The sequence below is a fragment of the Podarcis gaigeae genome (genome assembly GCF_964106915.1).
Source record: "Podarcis gaigeae genome assembly, chromosome: 3".
NCBI classification, from domain to species: Eukaryota; Metazoa; Chordata; class Lepidosauria; order Squamata; family Lacertidae; genus Podarcis; species Podarcis gaigeae.
This window is the reverse complement of record NC_139680.1, coordinates 40824016-40840209: the sequence shown is the minus strand read 5'-3', so window position 1 is coordinate 40840209 and position 16194 is coordinate 40824016. Positions and strand designations below refer to the sequence as shown.

At 44.0% G+C, this 16194-nt stretch overlaps 1 protein-coding gene across 4 annotated transcripts; it reads right to left on the bottom strand.

Moving 5' to 3' along the window:
* Positions 1 to 5157: 5157 nt before the first annotated feature.
* TPBG (trophoblast glycoprotein) lies at positions 5158 to 15805 on the bottom strand. Of its 4 annotated transcripts, none has more exons than XM_083730677.1 (3): positions 15619 to 15805; positions 10469 to 14421; positions 5158 to 10094 (listed from the first exon to the last, which is right to left on the bottom strand). In XM_083730677.1, exon 2 carries the CDS (start codon positions 14094 to 14096, stop codon positions 12912 to 12914), a length of 1185 nt encoding a protein of 394 aa, XP_083586803.1. In that variant the 5' UTR covers positions 14097 to 14421; positions 15619 to 15805; the 3' UTR covers positions 5158 to 10094; positions 10469 to 12911. The 4 variants fall into 4 exon arrangements, with proteins under 4 accessions (XP_083586803.1, XP_083586804.1, XP_083586806.1 ...); XM_083730678.1 differs by having other exon boundaries at positions 5158 to 7466; positions 11685 to 14421; XM_083730680.1 differs by having other exon boundaries at positions 5158 to 7466; positions 12970 to 14421; positions 15619 to 15735.
* Between the last annotated feature and the right edge of the window lie 389 nt (positions 15806 to 16194).

Genomic DNA, 16194 nt, shown 5'->3' with positions numbered 1-16194 from the left:
GCTATGTTGGGGGCCATTTTGTGGTGTGAGTGGTGTCATGTTAGCAGGCCTCCCTCTCTGCTGATGGAACATCACTAACGTCACTTCCTACAGTCCTTCAGCCAGCCAAATGCTGTCTGCAGGCCTGCAGCCTAAGCAATGCAAAGCCATTGGTCTTGCCATAGCCTAGTGATAATCAGCTTGTGACATGGAGGTGAAACCTTTCATTGGTGGAACAGGCTCCCTGCTGAAATTGAAGGTGCCCATCAGTAGTGGCATCCTGCCAGCTTTGGAAGATGCACCTGTCTACACAGGCTTCCCCTTCATCTTGTCACTGGAGTTTCCTGTTTTAAGTGCTCTGTTGTTTTAATATGAATGCTTTATTTCATATTTTAATTAAGGATGTTGTTGTTATTATTGTTTTTATTTGTTACATTTCTATACTACCTTTTATATTCCAAAGATTATGTTTAAAGGGTTTGTTATTTGTGTATATTTTAATTATGAATCCTTCTATTTAATGTCTATGTACAGGTAATTGCTTTTTATACTTGGAAACAACTTAGAAGCCTACTTTAGCATTAAGTGATATATAAATTAATTAATAACAAATATGATTTTAATCTTTTTTTAAAAAAAATCCTGTTTTTCTCAATAATATTATCAGAAGGAGTTAAAATCTACCTCTTTAAGATTTCATATGCTTCCTGCTGTTGAATGATACACCCATTCTGTCTTTATGCAGAGCATGAAGTTTAGTAACCCAAATTGATCTTGGGATAAGTTTTAAGTAAGGTTCAAACTCATTTATCTGAATTGCTCAGAGGCACATATAAACTATTTTAGTTATTAGAGGCTGGATAAATAGAAAGGCTGTTTATTCGGGGCTGTGACCACAAGAACACACAGTGAATTCAAATAATTCGTAGGCTTAATAACACTTGGATAAGATAATCTATTGTATTATGTATATAGAGACACTATCTTCTGCTCTGCAGTTTTTCCAGGTGTCCCCCCCCCCCCCCGCAAGTCTTGGGTTAACAAGGTTTTGCACTCCAGAGATCTAAGCTAGAACAACATCCCTTAAATATTTTTGGCATTCTGAATGCTTGAAAATATTAATTGTAGGAAATCAAAAGTGCCTGACTTGAAGACGATGTAAAATCTGCAGCTTTATTCAATGCACCCTTCTTGATAATTATTGTACTGTGTTGCAAATGTCTAGGAACAGCTTTATGATTTGGCCAGAACTCTGAACTCTGGGCAATTTACTGCTAACAAAAGAAGCATTTAGGAAAAATTTAACAGGTTCAACCATATAAAAAGAAGCATAAAATAGCACTTAAAATGTTAATTCAAATTCTTTTCAGATGTCAAATAGCATTCCTCTCTTAGGCTGCAGATTCTTAGTTACCTCAATCATTCCAGCACAGAGTGTCAGCAGAGCGTCTCTCAAGAAATCAGTGAATAACCTCAGCAAAGATGGCTGACCTTGAGGAAAGCTGCCATTGAACAATATCATCTGAAGGTGAGGTGATATCACAAACCCTTGTGCTACAATAGTGTTTAGATTCTTCTGAATTCCTATCCTGTAATGGACATTTCTGTTGCATCTGAATAAGGAGGATGTCCTCAGAAAGGGCAGCCACTGTTTTCAGAAGTCTTTTTTAAAGATAAGTAGTCAGTTTCATCTGGTTAGAGGCTTCAGAAGTCCAGAAGGACTTGTTCAGTATACACTGGGCCACACAGGGCTTATGTCTAAACAAACACACAGAACAGGAGTTGCAGCATATAGTGATTTGCTGTCCATGGCTTAGCATAAGAAGCTGCCTTAGTGAATCAATGGTCCAATTAGTTCTGTATTGTCTTAACTAACTGGAATCAACTTTCTAGATTTTAAGACATGGGATGTTCCTAGCTCTACCTGGAGTTGAACCTGGCAACTTCTGCATGCAAAGCAGACGTTCTGCCTTTAAGCGACGGACTTGCATTCCCTCTGGCAGCCACTTTTCTACAGGTGTCCCAATTCAAAGGGAAGTAAAGGCTCTGATCTTTTCTGATTGCATTTGCTGTACAACAGGATTCTGATTTGCGAGTACCTGGCTGTGGGAATTAAAAAAAAGGAAAATATTCAGCCCTAGATCAACACCCCACTCCACCCCAGTTAAACTGGTGAGGGCTGAGAGACTCTTGTGTTCGCCAGCAGGTAATGGCTTTTCCCACCTGCCTTCCTCCAACCTCCAGCCCTAGGAGCCTTCATAACGGAGCTGTTTCCAGAGGAACAAGGGGAGAGAGATTGTTGGCCATCGGAGGGTGTGTGTGTGTGTGTGTGTGTGTGTGTGTGGAGTGCAAGATTATGAATCATGGGGGTGCAGAGCAGGGGTGCCAACTTGAATAAAATATTGCGGGTGCCCAGGTACGCCCCACCCTGCATAATCAATCACAGTTGACACAGCGCATGCATACCATTTAAATGGGAATGCCCATCAACTTTGTGGCGGCCTGGCCCCCTTCAAATATTTTATTGCGGGGGCCGAAGCCTCCACAGCCCCTAGGAGTTGGCTGTGTATGTGTGAACTTAACGGTGCTTAAATTATCTTTTGGTTGCTCTTCTGTTAATGTTGTTAATATTGTTTTATATATTATTTGTTGTTGTTTAGTTGTTTAGTCGTGTCCGACGCTTCGTGACCCCATGGACCAGAGCACGCCAGGCACCCCTGTCCTCCACTGCCTCCCACAGTTTGGTCAGACTCATGTTTGTAGCTTTGAGAACACTGTCCAACCATCTCGTCCTCTGTCGTCCCTTTCTCCTTGTGCCCTCTATCTTTCCCAACATCAGGGTCTTTTCCAGGGAGTCTTCTCTTCTTATGAGGTGGCCAAAGTATTGGAGCCTCAGCTTCACGATTTGTCCTTCCAGTGAGCACTCAGGGCTGATTTCCTTCAGAATGGATAGGTTTGATCTTCTTGCAGTCCATGGGACTCTCAAGAGTCTCCTCCGGCACCATAATTCAAAAGCATCAATTCTTTGGCAATCAGCCTTCTTTATGGTTCCAGCTCTCACTTTATAATACAAGGCTTTTTTTCCTGTCTGGAACTCTGTTCCAGAATCTCTCAGGTAGGCACCATTGCCATTATAAAAGAACAGGAGAGGCGTTCACAGTGAGTTCTGGCACCTCTTTTTCTAGAAAAATAGCACTGAGATTATAAATGCTGTATTGATTTGTTAATCATATACTGTGACTTCTGCTTTGATTGTGACTCGCTTATTTCTTTAGTTGTTGCTTTGTTAAGTGTTTTATAGACTGTATTTGTTTTACCAATGATTTGTTACTTATTCTATATGCCTTATGCTGTATTTGTGATGTTCTATTATGTTCTATCACGTTGTTGTGATTTATTGTTTGTAAGCCACTTTGGGATTCATTTGAATGAAAAGTGGCATAGAAATATAATAAATCAAATTGAACTGATCTGGAGGTTTCAGGAGAATGCAGCCTACTTCGGCCAGCATTCATATTCTGTTTTACTTCTTGTTTTGTTCTACAGAAAGGAAATTGGTATATTAAAATGTAAATAGCCCACAACTTACCTGTGGGCAATGAGTAGAGAATATTCAATAGAATTAAGCAAGAATCTACAGGGACCAGTAGCAATTATCCCTGGGGTTAATGCCATAAAAATATAATGCACGCGCCAGTCCTCGGGGGATTACAAGTTCAGATAAATTAGGAGGCTAATTACATGCAGCTAAACAAGGGAACCTGAATTTCAGGCAACTGTAAATTTAGCATTCTGGTATTAAATATTGTGTTAAATGGGATTTGCTTTTACATAATGGACCCCATCTAATGAGCCCCTTTATGCATGTACACAAGCATGTAGGCACACTGTCAGCAACCTCCCCACACAATTTAGGGATTTTTCTTTTAAACCAGCAACTTTGAATCTGGCGTGGGGTGGCTACCTTTGTGGAAGATAAGGAAAAGCTGCATTGTCTGTAAGGCTCCCACTCTGCATCTTTCAAGATTGCAGTCAGTCATCCCACTAGCGTGGTGTTTACAGTGTCAAGATGGGGGGGGGGGGGCTGAAGAGGCCCAGGTTCAAGGCCCCACTAACACATGAACCTCAGGCTGTTGTAGAATGCAGGAGATGGGGGAGAAGCATGTTTGCTGCCTTGAGATCCTTGGAAACAGAGAGCCTCCTTTCCTTGCTGAGGCTCCCCATGCAATTTGAAACCTTGATTACATAGAGGAGAGCTTTCCTAAGTACATACAAGAGACATCCAATTCCAGGCCTTCACACTCAAATTCTTGGAAGGCTCTAAAGCAACAGCTCTAAAGACATGCCCTGTGCCCCCACTTCTCAAGTGCTCATTTACATGTTTGTCTACATCGTCTTGTGGGCTTATAGCCGAATAAAGTATTATCTATCTATCTATCTATCTATCTATCTATCTATCTATCTGTCTGTCTACATCGAACACCCAAACAGGTTGTAGAGTGCACGGGGTGCCGGGTTATGAGAGAAGTCCATCATCCTCTTCAGGCAATTATCCTTAACATGTGAAGGGGGAAGTGTGTAAGGGGCTATGACTGATGTGTCCGCCCTGCTCCAACATTCCTCCCTGCCCTCTCCACTCCTTGCCTTCCTGTGTTTAGCATGAAGGTGTGATGGGATCTTCTAAGTTCTAAGAGTGTTTGGCTGAACATAGTTGGAAGCCTCTGTGTGATCAGGAAGCCTGCAATACCAGGGTTCCTGATCATGAGGTTTGTAAAGTGGAGCAGCTACCTGCCCTCGCATCTTCAAGCTCAACGCCTTAAGAGGGCTTAGGGCCTGACAGAAAAAAGGATCATAGGTCACTTGAGGCAGCATGTTTGCACCAGAGATATTAAACAAAAACCACCTAGGCCGCAATTCCATTCTCAATTTTCTGAGAGGGAGCCCCACTGAACTTGGTAGGTCTTTGTTTTGAATAGACATGTAGTCGATTGTACTGTGAGGTTTGGACTCTACTGCACTTCTTTATAAAAGGTAAAGCAGTGTAAAAATAAAAGACAACCAAGTCAAAGTCAGAAAAAAACACACACAATTAGGCTGCAACCATTCAGCCACTTGCAAAATTTACTTCTAAAAATAACTCCAGCAATCTATCTGTAAAAGTTATCAGCAACAACATGCAACAGGCAACAAATATTTTATTTCTATCACTAAAAATACATTTAATTCAAAACTACAATCCAATGTAACCCATGATGAAGTGGCCCATTCAGGAAAGTGATTATAAATATAGCATTTCTACTATCTTCCATAACCATCCTCTCACACATTTAACAGGTCCACATCTTAATATTATTACTGCACTTTGCATGTACAAGAGTTTCTCAATGAACATTACGTAAACACTTAGAAACTCTTTTAGTACTGATATTGGCATTATCAGTGTCACTTGGTAGTTGCAGCAACTCAGTGTACATTATCATGCATAGTTTTTAAAGGGGTACAAATGTTTAAAAAGACACACCATTTCACAAGCATGCTAATCAAAAATCCAATCAATCCAATTTCTGCAAAACGTGAAGAGAGCTTTGGGCACAAGCTCCACTGAAACGAACATGAGCTGTGTAAAGCTATGTTAATGCAACTCCCATTTCAACTGGCCTTTCTTGTTTGTTCAATCTTTAACCAACTTCTCAATTGCATTTTTTAAAATTTAAAAATACACTATTTCTGAAGTATACACTTTAGGTTAGAAAGTTATAGGACTTGACTGGGACATCTGAAAACAGAAGAGACCTGCAAGAGCTGATGAAAGGCCTATTTAGGCCAATTTTCTGTTTCCCAGGAACTAGTCACCAGCGTCACCATGCCTATGGGAAGACCACAAGCCGGACATGAGTGCAATCGTCATTTCCCGTTGTCCCCTGGTGAGTGAAATTTGGAAGTAGGCATATTTATCCTCTATTAATATTTTGCCTGTTTTTTCAAGCAATACATGTCCAGGTCCAATGGAACTAGAGAAAGCTTGGATGGTCAGAATTATGTGCCAGTTGCAACATAAACAGAAGAAAAATAAGGACAATAAAGTTTGCAGTTCAGTGCCCTTAAACATTCATATTAAGGCAGGCAGAAGCCCTACACATACTTACCTGAGAATAAGCCACACTGAACAGTAGTCACCAATATTAGGCTGCACAGGACTTAACTTTATAATTACTTTGGGCATATGCCTGGCTCATTAATCTATGTAGGAGACTTCATGAATACTCTAAATTAAATGCTCCACTGCAGGAGTGACTAACCTATGGTACTCCCAGCTCCTCTCAGCCACAGCCAGCATGACCAATGGTCAGGGATGATGATGATCAAGTGTCTTATCTGTTCTTTACCATAAAGTCTCAGGGCATGTGACTTCAATTTAAAAATACAATTTTAAAATATGTTAAAACAATTTACAAATCAAAATAGGGTAGGCCCTAAAAAGATGGGCATCAAAAGGCCAAAGTAAAGAGGTGGACTCATGGAATTATAGAGTTGAAAGGGACCCTGTGGATCACCCAGTCCAACCCCCTGCAATACAGGAATATGCCATTGTCTCATAAAGGGGTCAAACCTACGACCATGGTATTCTGAGCACCACACTTTTACCCAACTGACCTACCCAGAACCGATAGATATTGATGGAAGATGCCTTGTTGATGGTTTCCTCAGACAAGGTCCTATTTAGATGACATGTGCAGGAGGAGCAGTTTGCACATGAACATTAAAATGGCCTGCCATAAACCAACAGACGAAGAACAACACCCCAACTTTCAAGGGCTGCTTCAGTTATCTCATATGGGCAAATTCTTATTTAAAAAAAATCTTAAATCGCTTTTCAAAAGTGCATTATCTAGGCACTTCTGGAAAAGTCTCAGCCCTGCCTTTGCATGGTTGCTTGGGGATAAGGCTGCATATGATAGTGGCAACAATCACAGAGCCAAGAGGAGCAGTGGAAGCCCTCCTGAAGTATCCCATCAGTGAGCCAATTGAAGCCTTCCCCTTCAAGTAGTGTGACTCACAAGTCTCCACTTGTATTCTTCTCTACTGACTAGTCTTATTTAATGGCAGGTACAGTGCAAATCCCGAAACCATAGTTCTTTTTATTTTGTGCAAAAGCTCAGAGATGTATTGTTACAAATGCATCCATAAAGACATGTATAAAGTTTATCATCCACTCCACAGCAGGTCACACAACAGGTCAATGGTGGTGCTAGGAATCTTGTGTCAATCAAGTAATAATTATTTCAGTTAAGCATGTCGTAATCCTCATTGCTGATAAGGACACTGTCAAGGGCTCCTTTGCAACAGCAAAAACGAGTTCAGTCTTTCTTCTGTAGTATATAAAAAGTAACTCAGAAGCTTGGAACTGAGAATGTTCTCTTACCAGATCTTATTTTCCTTCATCACATGTATAGAGCTGCTGTTGTTGCTTGCGACCCATTCAGATGCTGAAGAAAGACAAAAAGACAGTTAAATTTTGATCCCATTGCTTTGGCTGAGCTCCTTAAATGCCGTGACTCAAGAGGAAATTAAAACAATATGCATAAACATCTAGCAGCGGTCAAGCCAAAAGCTTATCCCGTTCACTAGCAACCAGACTGAGGGTGGGGAATCAAATTCTGAGCTGGAGATTGAAAAAAAATTAACTGAGAAGTTTCATATTGCGAGTTTATAATGAAGCCTTATTAGAAATCTAGTGCCACAAGGGTTTTATTTCTAAGTACTAGAACAGTCGAGGAGCATATGATGCACGGCAGAATCCAAAGGCAGTATTCCTTTGATCTGAAAGGCTGAAAGATTACTAGAAACCTCTAAGTGGAATAAAGATGTGGGCACAATCGCTGTGTGTAAACATGACTTCTATATGCAGTATCTATTATATATTATATCTATTAGGCACCTCTAATTTAGAGATCCACTTAGGAATCAGGTGGGTTCAATTACCACCCATATGCTGGAAAGCATATGATCAAAGGCTTGGAATGCAAGTCATTGGCATTGCTCTGGTTACAGAGGAACAAACCTGGGGAGTAAGCCGTAACTCAATAACAAGTTTTGCCTTGTTTTTGGGCCAGGGCTTCTAATATAACAGGAGCTGCCATTTCCATCAGTCCTCTGCTTTCTGAGACTATTCTGCAGCAGAATACACAAAAGGCAGAGAAAGCAGGGCAGAAGCATAGCTGGCGATGGATGCGGCTGCCTACAGGTTATTGGTGCAGCCAATGGGACCCCATCATTAGAGAGCTCTGTGCCTTTGCATTGCATGGAGAGGGCAATGCACACCAAGTGGGGCAAAGGACACATCGACTTTGTTGACTATAGGATGTCACGTGAGCTACTGCATCAGCTAAGGAGCTGGTGCGTTCAGATTGCGGCAAAGATTTAATTTGAAGATCCAGATAATGTCTACTAAATGCAAATAATTATTTGGCAAACAGAACAAGTTGCTCAAATGAATTGCATGCTCCAAATGTTACCATAGCTAGGCTGGATTCTAGTTGGCCTCAGATATACTTTTCAACTTTATAGCACTGTGATCATAGCATCCAGTGCCCATCACATCACCGGCATAAGTGAGCATATAATAAGATCCACAGATTCTGATGCCTTGTAACTTAAGAAGCGCATTGTATTTGACAATTCCAAATTAGCAAATGAACCTGATTTAAGTTCTCCCGTATAGATGAAATGGTATAAATATTTTCCGATCTATTAAAAAAAACCACAACTCAGTCCTTTGCAGAACTGATGTTATACACCTTATAATCCCTTCTAAGCTCTGTCATCTGTCAAAGAACATTCCCTGTGTCAAAACACACTGAATAGCTACAGCATCAGAAAATACAAACTCCAGGGGAAGGGGGAAGAGACGAATAAATAATTTCAAATTGTACTTTTTTTGTGTGGGAACTACAAACACATTTTCAGCTGCTATGGAAAATACTGGTATATGCTGTATATTGCCATTCTGCTTCATAGTGAGATTTTTTTTTTTTAAAGGACCTCTTTGTTACTCCTCTAAAACATGCACAACACACTAAGCTCAAATATCAGTCCACCTATTGCATGCCAAACAATTCTGGGTGCATATCATTTAGGAAACAATAAAATAAGCCCATGTGCCATTTTATAACAGATGCACAGCAAAGCAACCAGCCAACAGAGCTTAGCTTAAGTAAAACAGAAAAGTGAACAAGTTCTTTTATTAAACTAACATTGCAGGTTATTTTGGTTCCTTTTGAGATGGCCATTCTCACTTCAGCCAATAAACAGATACAAGAGCACTCTTTATTCATTAGACACTGTAAGTTTGCTAGGTATTTTAATGGAAGACACATTTGATTCAAGTCGGTCCAAATCACGTATGCATTCTGGAGCACTCAACACTATTCAAAGCCTTCGAACAAACTCATGTTTCACTGTATTTATTTTCAACATCTGTTCACATATGCATTTGTTTGGCTGGTACATGCTTTACATAGAACAATCTAAAATTTACATGACAGTATTGCTTGAGAGAGGAGTGGAACGGAAACCCAGTAGTGCCAAGTGTTCTCCGTAACAGTTTCTGAAAATAGCCCAGGCTTGTCTCAGGAAGCATAGCAAAGCCCTGTTCTTAAAAGCATAGATGTGTCTGTGAAAATCCCACAGTGTTTCAAATTGGCCCAACAAATACACCATTATTAAAATTATTTTAAAATTGGTACCTCCTGTATTCAAAAATTCAATTGCTCTTCTCATGCACTTGTAATCTTTAAGTTACATTTAGCAGGACGTGATTACAGTTAGAGCAATTATGTCTTCAAAAGCTAACAAGCAAACTGTAGTATAGTTTCTATTTACCCCTGAGCCTTAAAATAGGGGGTTGACTTTTAAATAGGCAAGTGGGGGGGGGGGAAAGCTTGAAGAGACTTAGCTTTACCTAAAATTAGGTAGGGACACTTTAAAAACACCAGAACTGAGGACAACTGTAAAATTAAGTTCTGCAGGATTCTGAACGATGATAACTAGGCTTCAATCCCTATGCTCACCTACATAGGAATGAGAGCCATTAACACACTGGGATCTGTTTCCAAGTACCGCATTTTTTGCACCATAACACTCACTTTTTTCCTCCTAGAAAGTAAGGGGAAATGTCTGTGTGTGTTATGGAGTGAATGCCTGCGGGTGGCGGGGTGGGGGGTGGGATCTGCTGCAGTCGTGAGCAGAGGATCCATGGTTCCCCTTCCTTCCCTCCTCCGTGGTTACAAAGCATGGATCCACATGGATCCTCAGGATTTTTGCATTGGGCTACTCCAAACTCACTGTCAGATCACATGTCTGTGGCCACAGCATGAACCACAAAAATCATATATCCACTATTTCGTTTAGAATATTTTTTCCCTTGTTTTCCTCCTCTAAAAACTACGTGTGTGTTATGGTCTGGTGCGTGTTATAGAGCAAAAAATATGGTAAACATGCACAATATTGCTTTGCTAAGTTGTTACAGTATTTTATCAGACCTAGCTGAAGTAATTAGATTTCACAAGCAAAACTAAGCATAGAACTTACTACGTGGATTACCAAGACCTGATAAAATAGCTTTGTTTAAAATTAGTTTATTAGAAGTCTGTTAAGAGCCAGTTTAGAGAGCGGCATCAACATTCTGCGCAGTTTCCTTTTGCTGCTACTTAAGTTACTGGCCAGAAAGAGCAACATATTCACTTTTGTTTCCTGCAACCCCGCAACATCTGCAGCATCCAAAGTAAATGCGATAGTGTACGTTCAGAAACGTTTCCGCTTATAAATGTGTGTGACTCATATCACGTTAACAATGTAAAAAAGAGAGCGATGCAACACATGTCACAGGTAGATCTGAAATTTGCCCCACATACCTGCCTCTGTATTTACAGACTTGGCTTCCTCAATACTGCCTTTGGATCAACACTGAGATTACAAGCGACTGCCCAGCCACAAAAGCTAAATGCATTAATTAGAAACTTCCTTCTTGTTCTCACAAATGCACGGAGGTGGCGAATGGGCTTCTCAACTGCACCACTTGAGAAACGCTAGCGGTGGGCTCACAGCATTGCATACTCCTCCATACCCTAAGCATAAAAAACCAGGCATTTTTGGGAAAAGGCTGCTCCACACTTACGCACCCCCCAGCGCCAACATGCCAGTTTTCTGTATGAAGGGAGTGAATCAAGCAGCACTGATGTGTTTGTGCACATTCACCACCAGCTTGTTTGCTGTTTGTAAGAACTAAGACACAACAATATTTATTTTCTAGCCAGGCTCCAACCCTGTTTACTTAGGAGTAAGCCAGTGTACTCAGTAGAACTTACTTCCAAGGAAACATGCGTGGAATGTGTCTGTACGTGTACTTATCACAGCAGCCTATCGCTCAAAGCTTTAAACACTTTACCCAAGAATAAGCCCCTTTCAGTCCAATTCATTTCAAAAGGAATAGGCTAAGCAAATGCATGAATTTCCCTCCCACTGAAATCCATGGAACTTGTAAGATTATGGACAAAGTACCTGGGAGTAAACCCTACTAGTCTATATATGTTTTTAATTGCATCACTTTGGAATAATAGTTTTTAATAGTTGCATCACTCTGGAATACTTTGGGAAAAGCAATTCAGAAATGAAATTAATACATTAAACAATCCACCCACTGGAACTTCTGAGCAAATATACCCAGGATTAGACTGCAGGAGTGCATAGTTCAGCAGCAATTCCCACCCAATTTCAATGACTGTCCTAAGGATCAGATTCAGAATTGTAGCGGCAATTTAATGAGCCCTCACCAGCAGAGTTATGGCAGTTGAACAGCTGCCACATTCTAGGAACAGGATATGAAAATCAACATTGCTTATCGAAAGAGACGGTTGTTTGCATGCAGTTTAAAATAAAGAAGTGCAAATCAGTATAGCTTTGTACATTCCTAGTCTCTCTGAAAGGTAAACGACAACAATGGGGGAAAAACATGAATTCAAGCAAATATCTTAACATATGAAGGCTCCACCATGTTTTGTAATGGGGAAATATCCCCCCCCAGAAGAAACTGTGTCCATTCCATACTGTGCTTCATTTCCAGATCAGAGCATTAAAAACAGCAAACTTCAGCAAAACAAAAGTTCCTGTAAGAGCATTTATTGAATTATTTAAAAGTTCAAACTCAGTTCACATGCAGTTCATAGGGTCCCCCCTTTTTAAAAAAATCCTGTTTTCATGTAAATTGCAAACACTTGTACTGCGGTTTTCAGTTTCTCCCTGCCTACCATGTAAATTTGTCAACTATTTGCATGCTCACTATTTTATGTGCTTCTTTATACAAAGAACTTTCCTTTCCCCTTTTTAAAAAGGCATGTTCTAAATATGCATGTGCACTACAAGGATTCTTCACTGTTCAGGATGCATAAAAGCAACATGGGTACTGATGGATCAAACATTTCTCCCAAAAGAAGTTGAGGCAGCCTTTGTTGAATCGTACTTTTTAATAAGCCCTGGTGGTTTGAGAACATCAGAGTGGGAGAAGGTGGAGGTGGGGGGAGTGAAAATGTCCTTTTCTTTTTTAGGTGCCAAGAGAGAGAGAGAGAGAGAGAGATGTTTCCAAGCAAAGGCTGGTAGCAAGTTGCAAAGCAAACAGGCAGGGAGGCGGCAGCAGCAGCAGCAGCAGCATGTTTTCGTACATACAGCCTGATATCATGCACAATCGACTGTGGATAATAATAATGGCAACTTGTGCAGGTAGGCATAATTCTCTGTATGGCGCATGTGAAGTCTGCAGTGCCTCGAAGGGTGTATGCCAGGAGCAGAAAGCACACACATTTCAGGGGAGTAAAGCTAAAGTCTACATTCCATGCATAGCTATTGCGCCCCTTGGCCTGCTTCCCTGCAACGCATCTTCAGACATCAGAATTGGAGCTGAGGTTGGTTAGCCGGGGATCTGCGTTGATCTCATACCTGTAGTGATAGCCCTCCATGTGGTCTCTACAGGCGTCCCTGATATTGTACATCCACTTTTTGATCCCTTTGCGGTTCAAGTACAAAACCAGGAGGAAAATGGCACCGATGAGGGCCAAGACTATCCCGAGGAAGACATAAGAGGTCTGCAGCTGAGTCTGGTTATCGGTTGGCTCTGGGCAGCTCAGCTCTGAAAAATCAATGGCCACCAAGGACCTGTTCTCCATCCCTTTGGGGTAAGAGCACTTGAGGGACGACTTGGCCTCCACCAGGTCACTCTCCTTGAGCCAGCTGACCATGTCCTCGATGCCGCAGTCACAGACCCAGGCATTGTGGGTGAGGTTGAGGCTGGTGAGCCGAGGAAGGCCCCGGAGTTGCAGGAGGGTGCTGTTCCTCAGGCGCTTGAGGGCATTGCTGCTGAGGTTGAAGCTCTGGAGCTGACGGAGGTTCTCGAGTGTCACGCCGTGCAGACTCACCAGAGAGTTGTTGTGCAGGTCCAGGTGCTGCAAGCTGTGCAGCGCAGCGAACATGCCCTGGGGCAGGTAGAGCAGGGTGTTTTCGGACAGGTCCAGGTGCTTCAAGTTCAGGAAGGCTTCTTGCTGAAGCAGCTGGGCCACAGCGGTCACATAGCTGTTGTTATAGAGGGAGTTGCGCAGGTTCAGCTCCTCTAGGGGGCTGCTGGTGTTGCCCAGGGCCATGGGGCTGAGCTCAAGGAGGCAGTTGTCGCTGAGGTCCAGCTGCTTCAAGCTGGGCAGCCCGGCAAAGGTCCCAGCCTCCACCCACTGCAAGCGATTACCGCTCAGGTTGAGGCTGCTGAGTTCTAAAAAGGTCTCTGGGGGGAATGAGGCGGATGAGACATTCTGGATGTGGTTGCCCATGAGGAAGAGGTTCCGCACATAGCGGGGCAGGCCCACGGGCACCTCCGTTAGGTTCCTGTTGATGCACTTCACTGTCCTGGCTGCCTCGGAGCAGTCGCAAGTTCCGGGGCAGTCAGCCGTCTGCTGAGCCAAAACCCAACCAGAGAGGACCACCAGCAGCAGCAGCAGCAGCGGTTCAAGCCACCCGGCTCCTCTCTTCTCCCCAGTTGGTGTGGGGGGTGCAGAGCCCCAAAGAGAGCACCCCAGCATCACCGCCTCTGCCAGGGGCTGCTCTTTTGTGGCACTCACACAGCGATTTCGGCCGCTTCGTGCAAGCTGGGGAAAGCTGTAGAATGCAAGCCTGCCAAGAGGTCAATCCCGGCACAGTCAATGCTCCTGGGAGACGTGGGAGCAAGGCAAACCCCTCCTATTCAGCGCAACCGACTCAGATCGTGTGGCACCAGCACCAGGGTGTGAGCAGGAGCCCAGCCAACAATGCAGAGCAGTTCCTTCCTGTCTTGTTTCGTGGGGGAGCTCTCGGGGGGGGGGGGGCTCCCAAAGTCCTCCGTTTGCTCCTTCTCACATCCAGCCACCCCTGAAAGAAGCCACAAAGAGAAAGTATGAAAGTCACGGAAGCATCGCATGTCAAGCCACTTTCACTTGCAGACGCTCTCTTCTCCTTTCTCCAGCCCACCTCTACACAGTCCTTCTCGAAAGCTTTGCCCCTACTCATCCACGTCTAGCCACAAAACCAAGTAGAACTTGAGCATTACTGCAAAAGACAGTCTGGGCTTGTCTTTGGTTTTACTATGTTGTGAAATAGGTTGGGAGGGGGACACCTCACATCTGAAGAATTTTTATCAGCAGACCATGAATCTCCCCTTAGGTTCATTCTGTCTCCTCCTCCTCTATGGAGAGTCACCTTCCAGCCAAGAAGAACACATGCAAAAAGCAGCAACTGTTTGAATTCTAGAGGCTGCAAACAAGAGAGGATTGCCACCACTTTTTACATCCTTCTCGCGATCTTTCCCAGGCATCTGACTGGACCCTGCTGGAAACACACCAACCCAACGGGACTTCGCTCTGGTCCAGTTTTTAAGCCACCTCGCCCCCCCAAAAAACTTCCCACCACTTTCCAAGGTCACATATTTCATCCACTCCGTGAGACCAAGTTTCTCTCCTATGCCTTTTTAGAGACGTGACATTTTAATCCGCGCAGCTTTTTGGAACTACGGAACTACCCCCCCCTCTCCCCACCCCTTCAAAGCGCGCCTTCACCATCACGTTGTATAACCGGGCGATCTTGCAAGTTTTCTTAACTCCCGCCTCTGTTGGAAAAGCGGAAAGCCCCTGCTGCCCCTGGGCTCTTTTCTCAACTTCTCTCTTCCCTTCCACCAGATTCCCGCCAGGAAACCTCGAGATTCCGCAGAAATTCCACGCTCACAAAAGAAAATCCCCCGCCTCCCGCGGCTCCTCCACCTCCTTTTCTCCCTACAAAGACTCACTTTGAGAGTCCATCAATCCCATCGAATTTAGTTGGGCTTCACTTTGGAATCTAAAGATGCGCAGAGTCCGGCCGCGCGTCGGGTACCGAGCAAAGCGCGCCGGCTCTGGGCGCAGGTACAGTACAGACAAGATCGCGCCTGACCTGGATCCAATCCGGACTCGTCTCTCTGTCTGCTCCTTTTCCTGCGCGGATGGGCGACGAGGAGCAATGTCCTAGCAGCAGCAGCAGCAGCAGCAGGATGGGCCCTTCTCGCACCGCTGGCCGCCCCTCCCCGCGCCTCCTTACCTGGCTGCCTCTCCTGGCGCGCGCGGCTCCCTCTCCAGCCAGTCCCGTGCAAACTCCGCCGCCGAGTGCGAACTACATGGCGCAGGCAGCAACTTTCCCTCCCACTCCCTGGCCGTGCCTCTGGCCCAGCCTCCGCTGCCAGGAGAAACCAATGGCAGGCGCGGCCGCGGGGGAAGCCGCGCGCCACGCCCTCGGCCGACGCCGGATCCTGCTCGCCGCCTCTGGGCGCGCGGAGGCTGCTGGAGCCGAAGCGGCGGTGGCGGCCGCTGCTGGGCTAGTGGCGAGCGGCGTCTCGGGAGCAGCGTTCCGCTCGGGAGCCTCAGTCCGTTTGGTGGAAACGCCTTCGCGGTTAGAGAAAGGCACTTGGCTTGCTTTTGTTCGCGCCACAGATCCCAGGATTGAGCCGTACCTGGCACTGAGCAAGGGCGCACGCGGTGGGGTGGAAGGGGATCTATTTGCATTACAATCCTAGATGTAACAAAAAAAAAAATCCTTCCAGTAGCACCTTAAAGACCAACTAAGTCAGTTCATGGTATGAGCTTTCGTGTGCATGCACACTTCTTCAGATACACTGAA

Excerpts from the sequence above, each read along its gene's own strand:
- TPBG (XM_083730677.1), bottom strand. The coding sequence starts at position 14,096 with ATGCTGGGGTGCTCTCTTTGGGGCTCTGCACCCCCCACACCAACTGGG.